A 22,919-nucleotide genomic window follows, 5' to 3' on the forward strand; every position below is an offset into this window, starting at 1 on the left:
TCTCATTCTATGTCAACCAAATGGTAGTCTTCTCAGTGTATGGAAAACCAACTGGTAAATACGGTGATTATAAATCACATCATCATCCTTGTAAGAAATATGGTGCAGTTAAATATTTAGTCAACAGAGCTCATCAAATATGTTCTACAGATTCTCTTCTAAACAAAGATCTCTTTATTATCAGAATTACCTTTATCGTTAATGGTTATAATCCAAAAACTATAGAAAAAATAATAATTATGGCCATCTTCCTAACCCTCCTCAAGAAGAAATTACCAGAATTTGTATTCCATATGCTAAAGAACTTTCCGAAAAAAATAGCAAGATTAACTTGCAAGTCACTTTCTGTCCAGTTTGCAAATGTAATACCCTCCTTATCTAACCTAAAGACAAATATCCTCCTCTTTCTTATTCTGTAGTTTACAGAACCCCCTGCTCCATGTTATTATGGACAAACTAGTCATTCTGCACAAATTCATCTTGAAGAATACCAGGAATACATTTCACTTAAAGAATCCAACAAATCTGGTTTGGCAAGCATGCATTATCTACAAAACACAGGATTCAGTGGAACAAAATGAAATGTTACACAAAAGTTATTTCCTTCTGGAAAGATTACAAAGAAAGCTCTGAAGCATACATTCAACCCAATACTCACCATTCATGTGTTCCTTAACTGTAATTAATTTTTTTTTGTTTATATTTAAAAATTTATTAACTAAATTATTTGATTGTAATTTATTTTGGATGTCTATTAATGCAGATGAAGCTATTCTCTTGCAGCTGATAGTGCACATAATATCAAGTGTGTTTTCAATTGAATTCTCTTTTTGTGTATTTTTCTATAATTTTATTGACAATGGCTATGAAACTTATCCAAAAATTTTACAAATAAAGACATTAAAATTAAACAGGTAATTCTGGTAGTACTATTTTCATTTATTATGATAAATGAAAATATGTTCATGTAATAAGATGGTTCTATGCCTGTGTGTATGGGCTTGGCCATTATAGCATTACATCACACACACACTAATAAAATAATCTCTAGCCATGACTTGGCTGTTATTAGTGGTTTAAGATGCGACTAACTGCTTATCCCCTTTGAGAGCAGGCTAATGATAATGGCAAGTGATGTCTTGATTTCTACTCAGTACACATTCATTGCTAACACTCTGTTCCAAAAAAAATTAAATAAATAATAATAACAAACTGTTACATCGTTGCTTTCCCCTATATTTTACTTTTATTACTCCTTTTATCACTATTTTTCTATTCTACAATCGGACCTAAGAATTATCTATTTGGGGCTGTCTCCTTTTCGGATATTGACAAATTTATATCTTTAAGCTGCGCCAGCCAATATCCTATAATAGAAGGGACTCTTATTCAGACCCAGAATTTCATGCATATGCTCATTAACAAAACTCTTTACTACGGACAAATAGATTTCAACTAGTAGTCGTGACCTCTAATCTAACTCTATAAACTTTCAATTCCCTCCCGCTTAGGTTCTAATTTTATGAGTGGTAGTTTGATTCTCAGATACAGGCAAAACTCAGGTATAAAAACAAAACATGTTTATTTGAATCTTAAGACACATACAACTACAATATATCACACATTTAGTGGACTCAAGGTCATGCAAAATCAATTCATACTAAGTTAATTCTAAAGTCATACTAAACAATACTAGACAAAGGAAATAAGCACAGTGCTATACAAGCAATAATTCTCTTCCATAAGTTTCTCATTATATACTCGGATTTTACGTTAAAGAAATTCCAATCAGATTCTGTCTGCTACACTTGTCTCATATATTGAATTCTCTCGCACTCATTCGTTCCAAGACAATTTATCTGATGGACACCAACTATTACAAATCAGAATAATCACTTAGAGTTCTCTAGTAAACTGTCCAAATTCAATCATTACACAATTACTTTCCTTCCTCTAATGCAACTGAATAACATATAACAAAATACTGTACTTTACCATCACTATGCCAGAAATCAGGTCTGTCAGATCTGTCTGCCTTTTTGTTAAACACGACTATACTTCCATCGTGTCCACGTACTGAGTCTGATTAGGCTGTACTTCGCGCATGATGGTGTTTCTGCGTTGTCCTTGATTGTCTGCTGGACATACTCGTATCTGCTGCCGCTTCTAAGGAAATGTTCTCCATTCCTCTCCGATAGGACGTTTAGCAAAGGCTCATCACTGCTGATACCGACATCTCATGCTCAGCTCCGTCAGAAATCTATCAAACATCTTTAGGAATAGGCTCGCTGTCCAACATCGCTGACCTGTCTCATGTCCATCTCGACCAGAAAAGACCAAAATCCCAGGCATAAAAAAGTCCTGAAAACCGGCACGCATCGCCTTTTATTCCTACTTTCTGCGTCCCCTTTTTCCTTCTATTTATTCACATGGCACCTTTCGATATTGCCCCTAGGTTGATTCCTACTCACCTTCTGCTCTAGGAGTACTCTTTTCCCGGAAAGCAAACTAAAATTACCTTCTGCGTATGCCACTGCCTTGGGCCCTACGCTCAACCTGCACGGCTCGCACACGACCTTTGGACTACTGCTTACAACTTACTCGGTGACTTACTGTATACAAAATTGTCTTATTGAAAGTAATATTTACACACAAATTCTCTACTTAACAATTTTGAACAGACAACATTAAATCATAATAATTTACATGAAGGGAACATATATTCTTACACACGCTTAGTAATTTCTTTTATTTTCTGCTGGAGTGCAAGTTTCTCCTACAGCTTTTATAATAAACATGTAAAATCCTGAATGAATAGTTTCATTTTCCAAGTTCTTCATTCAGGAGATCTAACAAAACGTTTGTGAAGTAAAAAAACACACACACACACAACAAGAAAATACCTTTTTGATTGTTATTATTGAGTGATGTCTTCATTTTAGTTAAAGATAAGTGTATAGAGGATTTGAAATATTAAATGATCACCACCTAGTATTGGGAATGATAAGAAATGAAAATTGCATTAAAAAAAAATTGTATGCTAAAGTTTTAAAACGAATCAAAAATTTGACAACTGTCAGGTGTCAAATATTAAAAAGAATTATTATGAACTGTAGACTTAAATATTCAAATGTTAAATATACATTATTACAGTAGGGGGAAAAAAAAAGAGATCAAAAGCAAGAATCAGCAAAAAAAAAAAAAGTTTGTGTTTAACATTAACATACTTTTCAGCTAAGTGGACATTTTGGATCAAATTTAGGAATTCTGATTTTATCTAAAATAAAATAGCAGAATTATTTGATTTTCAGAAGTCACATGAAAAATATCACATTTATATTTAGATTTGTACATTTTAATAACAAAACATAAATCAAAATTTATGAACAATTGCTAGAATATCACATACAGTTACCATGAAAGGTCCGTTCATTTAAAAAAAAAAAAAAATCAGCTAATGCCTTTTTGTTCCCTCATAGGGATTAGGCAAGGCCATTTTAGTCCTATCTAACTTTTGGAAACTGAGTGGGCAGTTCAATCTCCACTGGTAGCCAATCAGAGATAACTGGCCCAAGGCTATCACTAATTAATTGGTATGCAATGAAGAAGGCGGCTAACAAATGCAGCCATCTTGTGGTCCCTAACCCTAATACAATATTTATAATGTCTGAAAACAGTGTGTGTGTGTTTGGTGGTTGCTTTCTTGAGTTTACAGGACGAAGAACCTGAGTTTCCAGGAGAAAAAACCCGCTTGCCGATGCCAGAGATCGACTAACTCAGGAACTGGTTGAGAAAAGGCTTAGAAAATATTCCTATGGTCGGCGAAGTTTTTCGTTGTGCAGTCAAGCAGCATAGACAATTTTCGATATTCTTTTCCAATAATCCAACTTAAATTGATTCGTAAGCCATAAAAACTGACAATTCGAGAAAATTAATTGTTTACAGTTTATGACAGTGATGATCCCTTTCATTGGTCACTTTTTATTTAGTATAAGCATTTTATTTATAATTCTGTACAGATATAGTGCATTTTCTTATTTTCAAACAGTTCTTATTTGGACATTGTGTGGTGCGGTATCGGTACAGAATGAGTATGTTATTTTAATAATTATTAAAAAATAATATCTCGCCTTTTTCGAATGTACTATATTTGGTTAATACATAAAATATATAATTAAAGGTAAATTAATTTTCTTTATTAATTATACAAAGGTAAATTAAATCTTGTTTCTTTCCTTAAGCCCTTAACAATGCCAAAACAAAAGTGCATTTTTAAAGATGATTATTCGAAAGAATGGAATTTTATTGCAAAAGGAAAACATAATGACAAAGTTAATGCAAAATCTGTAGACGAATGTTTAGTATTGCACATGGGAGACAATCGGATATTACACAACACAGTAACACTCAGAAACACAAATTGAGCATTTTGAGGTCCGGTTCCAAAAGTATTGGTACTTATTTTGTAAAACCAAATACCAGCAATGAAAGAAAAGTTATTACTGCTAAAATAACTATGGAATAAAGCATCATCATTCTTTTAATTCTAATGATTGCAGCAGCAAACTTGTTGCTATAATATTTTCGGACTTGCCAAAATTGTCCCATATTCCGAAAACCAAATACTGGACATGGGTGACCTGTGTCCCATATTTGGTTTTCCAAAATTTGGCAACCCTATTACCGCTACATCTATCAGATGTAGCAATAATAGTGCATAGCATAGTAAGAGGTGAGAGAATAATAGGTCATTACTAGGATGTATAATATCTTGAAAATGAATAGATTTTTTTGCATGGAAGATTGTGAATAGGTCACCATAGTAAGTGTGTGAGTGCACTGATGTTGAATGTATTAAAAGCAAGGTATGATAGGCATTATATTTTAGTGAGTAAAGGCTTCCTGTGATGAGTCAATAACTTTTTGGAAACTTAAGATAATATTAATTCTAAGTGAATTAATGTTCGAATCCCACTGTTTTTGAACCAAAAGACAAAAATCATATATTAATGTCAGTATTTCGAGTTTACATACATATTTAAAATGGGATCTAATGATAATTACATTGCTTTAAAATTGAAAATAATTTGATTTCTTGTGGCTTTAATTATTTAAATATTAACAACAAGAAATATATTGAGCAAAACATTACAGGATCCAGAAACATGTATTGCAAAAGACAGTATTGGTTTGCCAGGCAACCTTGAGAGTTGCATAGATCTGGAAATCAGATAAACATGCAAGCCTGTGCCTTAAGATTTAAAATTTTTAAAAGTTTTAAAAATTTTAAACACATTTTAAAAGTATTTTTAATTGGCTTATTGATTATGCTTGGCTGAAAAAAATTCAGTTACTGGAGAAGAATGGAAAGAGTTGATGCAGAATAAAACCACATTAAGAGATGGGAAGATAAAAACTTTAATTATATTAAAATTTTACATTTTGATCTTTACGCTAAGGTTATTTTCAGGAATTGTACCAATTCCTAAAGATGGGATGGGATAACATATACAATTTATAGTAAAAAAAAAAAAAAAAAAGCAATTTAATACTACTTTTGAAAAAAGATGATAAACAAAACACTTTTGAATGCATATCAGTGTTAATGAATTAAGAAATAATTTTTAAATGAAGATAAAAGAATGGACTAATGAAAAAAAAAAGTTTTTTTTTTTTATTATGAAGTAATTGAACATTTGACCATGATTATGAAGTAATTTTATAATATTATCTAAAAATAAATTATTTTTAATGCATTCTTGATGTTGCGATTGGTTCTTTAATGAACATTTCCAGTTATTGCAAAATATATAGTTCAGAAAGCAAATTATTGCTTTTCGAATATTCTTACATTTTGTTCCTCTTTTAATATGATTAAAGAAAAAATTATCTATTGATTTATACAAAATTTTAACTAAAATAAAGAGCCAAAAGGCTTCATTTCGGCGAAGCAAAATTATATAAATTAAATCCAGCATTATTTCAAAGCCGAATGCAGAAATTACGAAAATTTTATGCAAAAATTGACCAGAGAGAGAGCTTATGGGAATACACTTGCAGCATTTACGAGTTGCTCAAGTGTGAACCTTTTAGGAGACATGATTGCTAGCCCAAGCATCCATATATTTGCCTCCTAATTTTGCATCGCCAAAATGAAGCCTTTTAGCTCTTTATTTTAGTAAATACTTTATGCACTGACCGAGAGTTCACTTACGAAAAATACACCTCTTCGACACTTCAAGTTCCTTAGTACTGAACAAGAGTTTTTGCTCTCTTTAAGGGTTCTGCCTGGTCTCTGAGGAGAACCAGCTCAAAATGGACCGATAGAAGACAAATATATGGATGCTTGGGCTAGCGTTCGTGTCTCCTATAAGGTGTGCACTAGGGAAACTCATAAATGCCGGCAAGTGTATTCTTGTAAGCTCTCTGGTCAATTTTCGTACAAAACTTTCATAGTTTCTGCATTCAGCTTTGAAATAATGCTGGATTTAATATCCATTTGATTTACATAATTTTGCATCACCGAAATGAAGCCTTTCGGCTCTTTATTTTAGTTAAAATTTTGTATAAATCAATAGATACCTGTTTCTTTAATCATACTAAAAGAGGAACAAAATGTAAGAATATTTGAAAAGCAATAATTTGCTTTCTGAACTATATATTTTGCAATAACTGGAAATGTTCATTAAAGAACCAATTGCAACATCAAGAATGCATTAAAAATAATTTATTTTTAGATAATATTATAGTTCATCAATTACTTCATAATATAATTTTAAGTTTATATTTAAAAGAGGCAATAGAAAAAATAGCAAAATGACTTAATATTAGTAGACAAGAAATGCTTGAAAAAAAATTCTTTTAGCAATATTTTATAAAATAAAAGTTCTTCAAATGAATGTTGTAAGTGATTTTTTAAAATAAGTTTGAAGTTGTTTCCAAATGTAATACTTGCATTAATAATATATTTATTATTAATGACACGACACATAATGAAATAAATTTCATTATCTTATGCAAAAAAAATCATGTGCAGAACATGGTTTTGATGAATTAATATCTCATATAATTTGCAGAAACCAAAGTTGTAGAATTATTGTATAATTAAATAATTTACCTTCACAGTAATGCCCTGCCTCACGACATTTTGCTTTATGACAATCTCATATGACGATTTTCACTTGTGACCAATACCCATTTATGTGATGCTGCATTTACTCTTATAGTGGTGTTTGTTATTTCTCACTTTTATGCCTGCAAAAAGTTATTTTAATTTTTTGAAGCATAAATGATGTAAACAAATGCGCTATTTATGTAACCACATGTATACAGTGGTCATATATCTGCGTGTGAGAGTGACAGTGTTAGGTAACTATGTTAATAATGGGAATGGTTATTATTATGAAATTGCTTATGAGGAGAGAATGATTCTGTGTTCATCCTTTGGACCTATCAAGCATGTGTAAAGATGTCTGCATAAGTAAGGAACTAGATAAGAACAGAGATCATCAACTAGTCGAATTGTGTCATGCAGACATCTTTACACAAGACAAGAGTATACAAAAAACGCATGCAGGTACCTAATTATGCATGTACACAAATGCCATGAGTATTTGTGTACTATCCTAATTAGTATCAGGTGCAAAGGGCACAATAATTAGTATCAATTTCTAAATATTTTTAGAAAGGAGAGGGGGGGGTTGCTGCTATTATGATATCAGATGACTTGAATTTAATTAGAATTGAGACCTATGACTGCAATACTAGTAACACTTTTTTCATGTGGCAGTGAGTTTGAAGCCATCTGGTGTGAGGTGGAGACTAACAAGATCAAACATACTGGTTTGCTGTTACAGACCTGGTGGATTAGTTGATAGTGACAAAGAAATGTATAACCAATAAAGACAATGGGTGTGAAAAGAGTAATCATAATGGGGGACTTTAATTATCCCAACATTAATTGGATAGTTGTGAAATCGCATGTAAAGAAAAAATTATTTATTGAGCTGTTGTGAAACAACTTCCTCAAGCAGAATGTGGCAAAGTATTAGATCTGATTTATAGTGTCAGAGGGGGCTTTCATAAGATGTAACTATTCTGCCTCAGGTTGGTGACAGTGATTATGCAGTACTCACTTGGGAAGTAGCTAAGTTTATGAATGTTCCATTCAGAAAAGGATACATGCTGAATTACAAAGCAGGAAATTATGACCAACTGAGGAGTATGCGGAGTTCTGCGCTGTGGTATCAGTTGTTGAATGGGAAGGATATCGACAATGTTTGTGAAGTATTTAAAAAAATACTTAAATGATGCAGTATCAGAATGTGTCCCTAGAGTTCGAAGAATGAAAAGAGTAGAAGTGAAATGAATGTATAATCTAATTAAGCAAGAGATTCGTAAGAAAAAAAAGATGATGTTGAAGGAATACCATGTGCATAAAGATATCAGTTATGATAATTATAAGTAGCAGGCCAGAAGAGTCACAACTGCTGTTTATGGAAAGCTAAGTCTGAGTATGAAAAGAAACTGACTTTGCGAGTTGAAGACAACCGAAAAGAATTCTATCATTATGCTACAAGGAAAAGAAAGAAGGAATTTGAAAAAATAACTGTAATGAATGTAAATTGTGATCAGGTGACTGATGCAGAAGAGATTGTTCAACTGATGAGTAGACATTTTCCTAAATCCTATCAACCTCGTATATGCAACATTGAAATCACTGCTACTTCTTCACTGTATGAAGAAACTCGTGTATAAGGAGGAAGTATTAGAGCTGTTGCACAAACTGAATAAGAATTCTGCAATAGTTACTGATGGGATATCAGTCTGGATTCTAAAAGATAGAGAGTTCAGCTGAACTGGCCAGGCTATATAATTTGAGTCTTGGAACAAGGAAGATTCCACAGAGTGGAAAAAATGTATGGTAATCCTATTGCACAAGGGTGGTTAGTTAGGGCTACAGTCAGAAATGGGTTGACAGAGAATCTCTATTTTGCAACAAACAGTATGGATTTACTAAGGGAAGGTCATGTTTTAGCAACTTCTTCACATTCTATAATAATGTTACCACTGAGTTAGACCAGGGGTTTATATATACACCTTGATACTTTTGGATTTTGCTAAGGCTTTTTGAGAGCATACAGCATGGAATACTGTTACATAAATCGGAGAATATGAGATTGGATTATAAACTATTGGCATGGAAAGAGGATGGCTGGCTGACAGATATCAAAAAATCGTATATGGGGATGTGAATCTGCAAGATTTCATGATATCCAGTGGTGTGCCTCAAGGATCCATCCTTTGTCAATTGTTATTTAATCTGTACATTAATGACATTGAGAAGGATTTGACATGTGACATACAGCTATTTGCTGATCATGCAAAGATAGAGTAATCAGGAGTGCTGTTGATATGCATACTTGAGAAGCTGGAATTGTGGGCATGGAAATGGCTCTCATTTCAATGTTAATAAATGTAAGGTCATGCACTTTGGTGTGGTTAGATATTCACTGTCATGTTATATTGGTGGGATTATGCTATAAGAAACTGATGAGGCTAGGTATCTTGGAGTTTTAGTACACAGGAAGTTGAAGTTCAAGGGCCAGATAGTAAAGACTGTAAATTCAACTCAGAGAATTTCAGTGCTGAAATGAAAACCTTTACATGAGGAAATCATTTTGCCTCTTTACAAGGCCTTGATAAGACTTCACTTGGACTACTGCAGAACATGCAAAAGACTGTGTCAAAAATGATATAAGTATTGTGGAATACTGATTATGAAGATGGACTGAGAATATGTAGGTACAGACACTAGCGAATAGGAGAAAAAGAGGTGATGTGATTGAGACTTACAAACTTCTGAAAGGGTTATACAGAATTTTAGTAGTTGTAATTTTTCATTTTATGGAAGGTGGGGAAATGAAAGGAGAGCATCTTTGGAAGTTGAGAATGAATGCTGTCAAGTGAGAGCTAGATTTTTCTATCATAGGGTGGTGCATGATTGGAATGGATTGGATTGCCATTGAATGTTGTGTCTAAGTAGCGTGAATGAATTCAAGAATAGGTATGATAGCTGTGTGAATAGTGTTGTGGTGTCTCTCAATGAGTTCCTGACTCCCTGGAGATCTCTCTTAATAATAATAATAATAATATGACTACTTAAAAATGAATGTTATTAAACCTTTACATACATCTACAAGTGAGGAGATGGAGAAAGAAGGCAGTGATTTGCTATATGGTGGTGGTCTGGAACCTATTATGTTGTATGACTGGGATATGCCTGTAATAAGTACTGAAATGAGTTATACATAAAATATTGGTTTCTAAATTTGTGCATTGTGTGATGTTATTTATTATATTGCTATAAACATTGCAATATAATATTGCATAAGCAGATTTAAATTAGTCAGGGTTTTATAACATGTTTAAGAAATTTTTACGTACTATATTTTAAGTACGAGGGTGGTCTGAAAAGTTCTCGGCCTTGACCATAGATGGCAACACTATCGGCAAGGTTTATTTTCTAAGTTGGTACATCTGTCATATGCATCCATGTGAAATTGCAAGTCATTCTTCAAGTAGTTTGTTTTATACAGCTGTCTGAAGCAAAAGTGCTGTTTGTATCCCTTGAAATGGATAAAATTGAGTATCGTGCAGTTATAAAATTCTTTGTAAAAGAAGGTTTAATGCCAAAAGGAATTCATTCAAAGTTCATAAAAGTTTATGGGCACTCTTCTCCTTCATTTTCGACAATTAAGAAATGGGCTGCCAAGTTTAAATGTGGCCATACCACCTTGAAGATGATCTACATGAAGGATGTCCAAAAAGTGTAACAACACCAGAAATCATTGATCAAGTGTGTGATATGGTATTGGATGACCGCCGAGTCAAAGTATGTGAAATTGCTGAGACTATAGGCATTTCAAAAGAACGTGTAGGATATATTTTGCATGAAGAATTGCAAAAAAAAGCTATGCAAGATAGGTGCTGCACTTGCTCACAGCAGATCTAAAATGCACTTGCATGAACATTTCTGAACAGTGCTTGGAGCATAAAACTGATTTTATGCATCAATTTATTACTATGGATGAGACTTGGATTCACCATTACACACCAGAATCCAAACAGCAGTCAAAACAGTGGACAGAAGCCAGTTGTTCAGCACCAAAGAAGACAAATTCGGTTCCATCAGCAGAAAAGATCATGGCATCGGTGTTTTGGGATGCTAAAGGCATTTTGTTTATTAATTATCTTGAAAAAAGTAAAACAATAACCAGGAAATATTCCAATTTTTTAACCAGACTAGACGAAAAAATTTGTGAGAAAAAGACCTGGTTTGCAGAAGAAAAAAATCATCCTTCATCAGGACATTGCACCTGCCCACAAAGGTGTTTTGGCTATGGGAAAATTAAGGGATCTGCACTGTGAATTGTTGGGACATCCATCCTATTCCCCAGATTTGGCTCCCTTTGACTTCTATCTCTTCCCAGAACTAAAACTCTTTATTGCTGGTCCACATTTTTCTTCGAATTAAGAGGTGATTGCAGCTGTTGAGGGATATTTTGCAGATCTTACTGAGAACCACTACAGAAACAGGATAATGGTGCTGGGGCATAGTTGGAATATATGTATTATCCTTAAGGGAGATTATGCTGAAAAATAAAAATCATTTTGAAATTATGAATTTGTTTGGCCGAGAACTTTTCAGACCAACCTCATACTTGACAGAATTCCAAGAAACATGTGAAAGAATTTTACAAATCGAAAGCCTACTAGCAGTTATATAGGTCTTCAAACATGCTGTTTGCTATTATCGCTTTAAGTTAGAAGATTATATATTTCAGGTGAGACAAAAAATAAATTATTATAATTATTTTCAAATTCACAGTTTCACTTGGCACAGTTGCTTCATTTTTTGTTTATGAGATCTGTGGTCTTGAGATGGGAGACCAGTAGTTAAAATGGTTGCTTGAATCATTTAAACTGCTTGCTTTAATTTGTTGCAATCTTTGATCTTGCCAATATGTTGAGTGTGCCATGCTGGCCTGGTTGGCCGAGCGGTTAGCGTATCCACTCTCCAGCCAAAAGGCTGTAGACATGGATGTTTGTTTGTGAAAATACTAGTGATGGTGGGCAGTAGATGGTGTTGCTGTAGTGATGCAGTTCACTATAGTGGGTGGATTTCAGTGGTGGAGACGAAGAATTGTTGAGTGGTGCCCTCCCTTGATGAGTCTTTGGACTTCTTGGAGGTGCACTTAATAATAATAATGTTTTTATATATATATATATATATATAACTGAATTTTAGTATTTTTAGTTGTTGTTTTTTAAATTTCTTTAATAAACATAAAATAAATAACTTTTTTATTGACCAGTTATATGTAAATAAAAAAGCAATACAGTTAGTCAAAAGGTGAACAAAGTCTGGCAATATTTGTAAAATATCTTGGGTAAAAAAAGGATGTCAAATGTAAACTGTGATAAAGTTCTTACATATACTGGAAGCTCTACAAGTTACTTGTTAAAAACTGTGTTACTTTTAAACACCATGCAAACTAAGCAATGGCATACCTTGTTTTGCTTCACCAAAACTTGATAATTTGCAGCAAAAAAAAAAGGTAATAAGTAGGATAATATATGGTAATTAAGGACTGTCATTGTCATTTGGTATCTAAACTGTATTATTTATGCATTCCTTCAACATCTGCACTTGCAGAGCATTTTTTTTTTCTTTTTGTAGAAGATTTGGATAAAATTAATTTAAATTATATAACTTATATTGAAATGACATTACTGGATAATAATTTTGATATTTTAATTTTTTTTTATATGTGCATTTCTACTTTTCTTTCTCTTACAGAAACATTAAAAAAAGTTGGTTTCGTTTTTCATTGGCTTACTTCTATTGATCAGTAGTAATTTTGGGTAACCACGTGATTTTTTTCATCAGCTCCTAGGGTAGATGTATCAGTACCCATTAATTTCTGAATCATCCAGTTATATGGAGAAATCAATTTGTTGGTCAGTTAACTGAATATACAGTTAGTTCATTGTCCAAGTGCTGTTAGCAGGAGTCAACTGACATGTTAACTCATTGAAGGATTGGTTTGCTGAGTATTTGGCTATCTGAGAATCAGATACTTGAGAGATTACTATATGTGCTTATTACATAAAAGATTTTCCCTTTCATTACAGTGACATAATTTTCTAAGAGTGTATTGGAATTTATTTGTTCAGATAGCCAAATATTCTGGCATAAGCCTGGTTATCCTATGATCAGGTTATTTTATTTTATTTATTTATTTTTAATATATCTCATCTTCCTTTTTCCCTCTTTTACCTTGCAATGTCAAGGGTTTATTAATCATTGGACCTCAAACCATTCACAGGATAAGGGGGTCAGCCCTACGCCCCCGGTGTATCCTATGTCCTGTAGCATTGTGTTCTGAAGGCCGGTTTGCCTGCTTTGCTGGATGAAAAATCCCAGGAATTCAGCTCCTCACGTCACTGATGGGAATCGAACCTAGGACACTCCTTCCCTAGGCATATGGTTGCGAAGCGCACAGCTGCTAGGCTAACTGCTAACCATTTTAGACTTATCCAATCTCTCTCAGTGCTTCCTTACTTTCATTTCTCTTCATACCTCTCATTTCAATTATTTTCAAATATTACTAATAATTTATATGCACTTATATTAAGAATAAGATAAAGGTTTGAATTATTTAATTTCTTTTATAGCCTATCCTCATGGAAAGGACCATTATTCAAGGAATCAAACGCCTGCGCGTACTGACACCTTACGATTATGATAATATGGATGAGCTTGTTCAAGATTTGAGCAATGCTCTGGAGGAGACTTCTTATTGTAGGATCTCTCCAACTAAAGCTAGAAAAGGACGATCATGGAAGCGGCGATCAAAATCTACAGGCAGCCTTATTACTCTTGGCAGTAGTCTACCTAAGTCAAGTGCTGTGAGCGAAGATTCAGAATCAAGCCTTGATGATAGAATTAGATTTCGGATGGAATTATCAGCAAATGGTTCACAGCCTCATAGTGATTCTGATGAAATCCTTCTTCCACGACAGCAGCAGTTGACAACATGGCGTCACTGTGCGACAAATTTAGTTGAATCTGATTCAGTGAATGAAAACTTTCATCCCTCACGACAACATAGACGTAAAAGAAAGTTTAAAAGAATGGCAGTTGATCCTCAGCCCATAGAAAGTACTGAGCTTCAAGTATCAAATGTTGTGCCTTGTACTTTACAAAAACCAAAAAGAGTCAAGAGTCTTAGAGCGCTTAAAGGTAAAACAAAAGTGTCAAGATTTTGTGATGCAGATATAGAAAATGTTTGTGGTGCAGCATTTGTGGGGGAATCTTTAGGATTTTGCGGAAAAAGAAAACGGAGCATGCGAGAAAGAAGTGTGGAGTGTGCTACTTACGAAAGGCGTGATCTGCGTATTGGTGGATGTTTAATGGTAAATGTAGATGGCTCTTCCAGTTGGTCTGCTCAGAATTCCTATATGGAATATGAAGATGGTGGAATGGGAAAACCTCACCTGTAAGTTTATGCTTTAAAATATTTGTATTCTTAACACATTCTTCTTTAAAGTACTACATCTGATAATAGTAGTGTTGAGGCTTTTGTTATACGTAATTAGCTTAAATTCTGATATACACAAGTTACTCGCATCAAAATTAAATTTGTGTGTGTGTGTGTTAAATTTTTTTAAAATTATTTTTAAGGAAATAAAAATTATTTAATAGTTAAATTAAGTTACATGAAAATTATATAACTTGTTATTTAATATCAACACCTTTTGGGGCATTTCATAAAATGTTATGAAATGAGTAATGTTGATGTTTCAGTGGAGAAAACCAAGGGATCTTCATGGACACAAAGAACAGTGGCGCACTCAGGATTTAATCTTGGAGGGGGCCGAGCGCTTAGGATTTAACCTTTGGGTCGGGGGGGGGGGGTTGAGTAGATGTTTTGCGAATACACACTACACATCGCATATGACCTATAACTGAGCATCTGCAGTGATTGCTAATTCATAAGTGGCACACAAATAAATAAAAAAAATGAATTTTAATTAGGAAAAGATTTTTGGAAATTTTTCTAGTGTTTTTTCCTTTTCTTTGGGGGTGCCCGGGCCCCTTGCCCCCCCCCCCCACCTCTGAGTGCGCCACTGACAAAGAAATACACTAAGCACCATGCACCCAAGCACGTCAACAGGAAGGCGAACACAGTCCGAATGTGAAATGCAGTATCTTGCGGTCCTAATCAGAAGCCTCTATGGGTGTGATGTAATGATGGAATCTTGCTTGAGGTCTCAATATGATGGTCTCCTGGGTTTTTGTTTAAGTGAAACAGTTGAATTTTTTAAGATTTCGAGAATTGTAGTGCTCTGGCAGATTCTAGAAATAAACTGATTTATATCTGCCTGTCTTGTATATAAAAGGAAGGTTTTTATTCTGCTACTCCAGAATGTGTAGTGCAGATAATGGACATTGTTTTTATAGGATTTTTAATGTTCTTCCAGTTTGTCCGAAGTTAGTTTGTAGGAACAAGGGATATTGTAGACACCAGGATTAGCTTAGATGAAGAGGAGGAGGATCTTTTGGTGAGCAAAGGTGTAGCAAATTTTTGATATGGCTTGGAGGAGGTCTGTGTGTTATTTGAGATCATGTGAAAGTATTTTGTCTGACGTGACTCAGATATAGGTAATGGATTTTTTTGTGTTCTATGATATCAGTGCATAATAATGATATACTGTTATGTTGTTTGTTGTATGATTATATTACTCTCATACAATGGTTTTCCAAAACACACAATTTGACATCTGAGATTCAAGTGGGAACTTGATTACTTTTAACCTTTCATGGTTGAAATCTAATTCTAGGATTATTCAAATTAAGTGGATATTGAATCCAACATTATTTCAAAGCCGAATAGAGAAACTACAAGAGTTTCATGCCGAATATAGAAACTATAAAAGTTTCGGTAGATCCAAGCGTAAGCAAACCTTTCATGACAGGCAACTAGTAGTAAAGGTGGAGTAAGCTCTGATCCTTAGTATTTCGCATAATGTAAAACACATCTCCTAACGGACATGTATGATGTTATACATTATGGGGGGGGGGATACCCAGACCCAGATGTAAATACTCAGGTTGAAGCTTCAACATGAGTATTTACATCTGGGTCTGGCTCCCACTGATGAGACCTCAAAAAAGGTCGAAACCGGTCTGGATAGCATCCCCCCCATAATGTATAACATCATACACGTCTGTTAGGAGATGTTTTACATTATGAGAAATACTAAGGATAGCGATCAGAGCTTACTCCACTTTTACTACGAGTTGCCCCTGTAATGAATGGTTTGTTTATGCTTGGATCTGCTGAAACTTTTATAGTTTCTATATTTGGCTTTGAAATAATGTTGGATTCAATATCCACTTAATTTGAATAATTTTGCATTGCCGAAGTGAATCTGTTTGGCTCTCTTTTTCAGCAATTCTAGGATGTTTACTATATTGGTACCACACACATGATAAGTCACAGGACCGACCTATTTGCCTTGGCAAATGGTTAAGGAGAAAAAAGAAACCTATTTAAACTTTTTTGAAAACTTGGGATGATATTCTTTGGGAAAAACAGTGTTGGGAAGGCTGATTCAAAGACCAGAGGTAGATGGAATTAAGAATGATGAGAAGTTGATTTGATGTGTTTGGACTTGAACTGTGAATGTATGTTGACCACTAGCTGCTCATATTCTTAGATGGTTACTGAGATGAGGGTAATGGTACAGTTTGACTTTATTAAGCCACGCTTCTCCTATGATATAACTGTAGTATTCAGACACTGTTTATTCTGGTTAGTCTTATGAAAAGGAAAAATATATAAACAGCTGGATGGGACTGCTATGGTTCCCCCCACCCCACACACACACACTAGTCAAATTCTACATAAAGCATTTTGAAAAACAAGCACTAAACATAATTACACTCAAACCAGTGGTGTAACTGTTAATAATGTGTTTGCTATTTGGTCTCAAAGTCCAGACACACTGGATACATTTTAAACCTAGGAAGCCAAAACAATAGGAAAACATTTACAGTGGAACTGTCGTGGGTTTCACCAAAATATCGATGAATCTGGGTTTTGCTACAGAAGCACTAGCCTTTCTGTTTCTGTCTGTAGGAAACATTAAAACTGAGCGAGAACTCTACCTTTAGGAATTTCACTGTTGTGCATCAGGACAACTGCAGTTGGTCCTGCTCATGGTGGAGTAGCTATCATAGTGGGTAGTCATACTCCCTTCCATCATGTCCAACTTAATACTACTATGGAAGCAGCAGCGATTCACTTATCACAGTATATTCATTTTATTTACCACCAAGTGCTGAGTTAAATCAATCTTGATGACCTTATCGTGCAGCTGCCTCAGTCCATACTCTTCATGGTTGGCTTTAAGAGACACAACACTGTGGGATAAGTGTCAACATCAATGGATGAGGTCGAATGATTCAGTAAATGCTCAACAATGATGACCTTCCCTTCTTAATAATGGAGTCAGTACCTTCTTTAAGGTCTATTGCATTCTTCCATATGCAATAGACCTTACAATCTGCTCCCCTGCCATTTTTTCACTGCTCACATGGGATATTGAAGAGAACGTACACCAAAGTCATCATTTACCTGTTCTTTGCACAATGTCTGTACATGAACTATGTTCTCCCTCATGGATGTTCATGTGGAAAATGGACCAGGCTGATTGGAATTTTTTTTCCTCATCTTGCAAAATTTAATGCTGATACAGTCAGTCAATGACTCTCCTATCACCTGTCATTGAAGGAGTAAAGTATGTGGCGGATTGTATTGTCCAGGCAACAACAGCCTCACTTCCAAAAACATCATCTTGATTTCCACTCTATCCAAAGCCTTGGTGGAACCCAAAGTACTAGCAGCCAAAAAAGATTACAACAGAATATGGAGTATATTTCTTAGATACCCCACCACATCAAAATAATAGCTTTTAAATGTGCTCAGGCCATAGCATGTTATATAAAATTTCAAAGTCAAAAACAATCTTGGATCCAATTTACATCATCAATTAATCAAGCAACCAAGGCAGAAATTAATAGGATAAAATCTACAAAATGCACTATATGTACAGCAATTTAAACTTTTCTGCGAATGGGCTCGAGCTGAACAATAATTTGTTAAGGAGGTACTAAAAAACAGCTCTTTTATTTTCTTACTCCATTGCATTAGGTCTTGATGACATCCATTATGAAATGATAAGCATCTTTCATTATTTTCTATGGATCTCCTTCCTTTAATATACAACAGAATACTTACATTTTGGTCCATTTAGAAACTTGTATAAGAGGTGCATTCCTGAAACAAGAACATCTGGATTACAATGTTATTTGACATGGAAAAAGCTGATGACAGCCTGGAGATATGGCATATTAAAAGATCTCTATAACCTAGGCCTCAGAGGACACCTTCCTATATTTATTAAGAACTTTGCTAGTTGAGTCTTCCAAGTCAGGTGGGAAGTACATATCTCAGCTTTATCATCAAGAACAGGGTGTTTACCAAGGCTCTGTCTTAAGTGTGACACTTTTTGCTATCAAAGTTAACTCAGTTACTGAAAGGTTTTCTCCCACTGTAGGCAATGTTCTATATGTTGATGACTTCACAATTTACTTTTACTCTTGTAATATGAGGGAAATTGAGAGAAAACTTCAATCAATTTGATTGCATCTCTCTCCATAGGTTCTCAGTAATGGGTTCAGGTTTTCAGCAGAAAAGTTTATGTATACACTTCTGCTGAAAATACACTCTTCACCCAGATCTTGAGTTAAGAATGGGACTACTGTTATTCCAATAGCAACAGAAGTCAAGTTCTTAGGAATTATCTTTGACAGAAAACTACATAACTAAGAGAAAAGTGCAAGAGAGCATTGAATCTCCTTCGCATTCTATCGTATATTGAATTGGGTGTGGATCAGTCTTCATATGCTTCATCTTCATTATGTGCTTATATGTTCAAAGCTGGATTATGGGTCTTAAGTCTATGGTTCTGCAAGGCAGAATAGCCTGCTGTGGTTGGATCTCATTCATTATCAGGGTATACAAATAATTACTGCTGCCTTTCGCACATGGCCTGCTCAGTCTTTATGCTGAAGCAAATAGTATAATGTATATAATGTATATTATATGTATAATAGTATAGTATATTAAGTTGAAGTCTTAAGTATAATGTTCTATCACTTAGCAACAGTTGTCTCTTAACTACACTCTAAAAATAGGCTCTTCTAGAGCATCCTATGTGGACTAGATTTCTCTACATTGAGAGGCTTAATATCACACGCACACACCAGACTGCCATCTGTCCTTCTAGTGTACATGTTAAAGAGATTATGGAAGCTATTGGCATGAATGTTGTCACCTGCTCCAAACATAACAGCATCTCACTTTGTCAACTGCAGAAGTGTCATATATACTCCATCATCTGTCTACCTGCAATTGTTAAATGCACAGAGGCAGCCCACTCTTTCTTTTGCATATATACTGATGGTTCAAGATTTATGTTGGTTGTGCTGACTGAGATTACCATCTCCAACCAGATCCCACTTGATTGCAGCAATTAAACAGCGAAGTTGCATGCCATTCAGCTTGCAGTTGTGCATAATTTATACACTCATTGAGTTCTTTACAGGATATCTCCTTTCCTGTGTATAATCACATCTAGTGCTTAGTGAGGTTTTACAACTGTTGTACAAAATGAAGACCCTTAATTTGGATGTTTGGTTGTGCTAGATTCTGAGCCACATTGGAATTAAGGGAAATTGGACTGCATATGCAGCTGCTATATCAGCTCATTCTTTTTTGACATACTGTTTGACAGTACTATATACAGACTTCAGATAGTTTATAATATCAAAGCTAATTGTCCAATTGCAGTCATCATAGCAGGAAGCCCTGACAAACAAATTGTATGAGATTAAGCCTGAAATTAATCATTGGCAGTTGAGTCAACTTAGAAACTGAAGAGAGGAAGATTTTCTTGTTGGGCTCTGCATAGGCCACAGTCGTCTTTTGACATTCTTATTTACTGAGGCTGATAACCCAGCTGTGTGCAAAGATTGCAACACGCATCACACCATTTGTTCTATTCTGGTGGAGTTCGACCACTACACACAAGAGAGGAATGAAAGTTTTACTTATCTGGCCAAGCCATGGCAGATGTTATCAGACTTAAGCAAATTGCATGACTAATTAATTTATACAAACACATTTGATTTCAAATTCTAATTATATATAGATACTGCATTGCTTAGTTTTTTGATTGCACAATTGTACATACATATTTATTATTTTATCTCTTTATTAATATCTTGTGTACTGCTGTAACCTTTGATCTGGTGTAATATGATTTCTGCTGTCCTTGCACCAATAAACCATAAATCAACCAACTGATATTTTTAGCACATCTTAACAGACAGCATCCTAAAATAAACTTCATAATAGAAAAAGAAAGTAACTGTTTCTCCTTTCTAGATATGCTAGTGACAAGCCTTCCTAATGGCTCATTATTCTCTTCCATTTAACAATCACATCACCATCCATTCCAATAGTATGGCATCTTTAAAATTTAGTTCAGGAACTTTCACAACACCTTTTAATTTAAATAAGTTACGAATAGTAAGTTGGGTTTTGATGCCCTGGATGTTTGTAAAATAGATGATGAAACTCCAAGTGCATCATAATGCTATACTTGTACTCCTTGCAGGCACAGCTAGATTATTTGCCAGATAATCTGACCTTGCAGCTGGCCTGCAGAAAGCACTTTTCTGCTGTACTTCCTTCAAATAGAGGAGATGCTGGCTCACTAATATATTAACAAGAGTGTGTTTGGCATGTCCATGTGAGAAGAAAGAGAGAACACGCTTGCTGTTAAGGCGATTAAAAACTTCCAAAGATACAAAGGGATACCTTTGTATCTTTGGAAGTCATGTTACATTTACATCATCCATATAATTTAGCCATATGTTTGGCTTTGTGTAGCAACATCTGCTAAGTTTGAAGGCATCACATTCTGACCAATTTTCAGTATCTTTTTTTTCTCTCTCTTATCAGTTGACAGTTTTGGTGGTTATTAAGAAGGATATGTTACTTTATACTAGTTTAGATTTTTTTTCGATATTAGTTAGAAAATCACATGTGAATAATAGTAATACTTCAATTACAAATTACCTTTAAATCATAACTTAAAAGAATATTTTATTATGGATGTTTGAGTGTTATCACAGATTACTTGATAATCTTTACAAGCAGCTTTGAAGCTTACAAAGCTGTTTGTAGCTACATTGAGAAATTAGTCAGGAAGTTTAAAGGTCAAACAAAAATATTTTTGTAGTATATAAATTGAATAATGCTGAAAAAAATTTTTCTCACTTGCCACTGTGACCTAAAAGTAAGTATCAAGGTGGTTTGCTACTTATATATTCCTTAATAAAGATCCTTAAAGTTGGCTGCAAACATCTTATTAAATTAATCACCTTACACTTCATTACTAAGTTTTGAAAATTATTGCCATATCAACTTACTACCCCTCATATATACAGAACTCAGTTTTTGTTTTTCAGGGAAGCCAGTAGCAGTAGTCTAAGCAGTAGTGAGAGCGATTGTGGAATTCTGACAAATGATGAGGGTAGAGAAGGTAAGTTTATTAATACCTGTTAAGATGTTGAGTATTAAAAAAAAAATCTTACTTCAAACAGGGCATTTAGTATTATTTTAAATTCTAATTGCATTAAAAAAAAAACCTTCATTCTACCTTTTGAAAATATGATTTTTAGAGATTTAAAAAATGTTTGTTTATATCAGAATGCCATAGCAATAATTGCCTGATAACCCTAATTATGATCTTGTATGTCTTGTCCCTGGTTGTCATTATATACTGGAGTGGTCCATTATTTTTTTAGTTAATATCACAGATTTGGATCTGGGATATTATTATTATGATAAGTTAAAAGATTGAGTGAGAGTCAAAGAAAATACAAAAATAATATCTTTATTTACTTAAAAACTGTGTATGTATAAAATATTTGTTTTGCACAACATACAAATTTGCATCATGAAGAAAAACTTATCTCCTAAAGAGAAAAGGGCTTGTAAATTAATATTAGACTTAAAGAACATAAACACCACAAGATTTTTTGTTTTTTCTTCAAGATCACAAGATTTTATGATAATATACAAACTTCAAACTTATTAGGTACAGTTTCTTCTGCTCTTAACAGTAGCCATAGAAACCTAATTAGCTCATACCTGTTTTTCTCTAAAAGCAAAAAAGATAATTTGAGCACAATTTTTCTTAAGAAAGAGCAGATTTCTTCTTTCATGTCTTCTCTACAATATCAGTTCTTTTTCTGTTTTCATTACAAAGATAATTTTTAAAGTTCCCTTTTTCCTTGTGGAAACTTCTTCCTTATCCTTGAGCACAAAAAGTTTATCACTTTCAGGTTCACAGTGTTTGCTGCATAACGTATCAAAAGGAACTGTCTGCTGCTTCTGGAAAAACTATATATCACTTTTATGAGGGTGTGCTGAAAAGTTGTGATATTCACTATAAAGGAATTGAGGTAGAACCGTGTAACTTACATATTATTCTACATATTCCCCACAAAGTGTTATCCACTTGTTACATTGCTGCTGCATCACTTGCAATCCTCTGAGAAAAAGTCTTTCCCTTGTTGCACAAACCAGTCATCATCTATGGTAAATTTTGTTCCTTTTAAGTGTTTTTTTAAATTTGGGAATAAGAAATAGTCAGATGGGACCAGGTCTGGCGAATAGGGTGGGTGAGACAGATATTGAAAGCCCAAGTTATTTA

The 22,919-nt window shown here is 34.1% G+C and overlaps 1 protein-coding gene across 4 annotated transcripts in view; it reads left to right on the forward strand.

Annotated features, from left to right (window-relative positions):
• LOC150102490 (G patch domain-containing protein 2) overlaps positions 1 to 22,919 on the forward strand; it is a 193,287-nt gene that overhangs the window by 45,467 nt on the left and 124,901 nt on the right. For all 4 annotated transcript variants that reach the window (XM_090399007.1, XM_090399006.1, XM_090399009.1 and 1 more), the window contains 2 exons: positions 13,741 to 14,564; positions 21,670 to 21,743. In XM_090399007.1, coding sequence (XP_090255133.1) covers positions 13,750 to 14,564; positions 21,670 to 21,743 — 889 coding nt within the window. In that variant the 5' untranslated portion in view covers positions 13,741 to 13,749. The remainder of the gene's footprint in view (positions 1 to 13,740; positions 14,565 to 21,669; positions 21,744 to 22,919) is intronic.

This window comes from Typopeltis vanoorti, chromosome 10, assembly GCF_054136105.1.
Source record: "Typopeltis vanoorti isolate ZY-2024b chromosome 10, IOZ_Tvanoo_1.0, whole genome shotgun sequence".
Taxonomy (NCBI): Eukaryota; Metazoa; Arthropoda; class Arachnida; order Uropygi; family Thelyphonidae; genus Typopeltis; species Typopeltis vanoorti.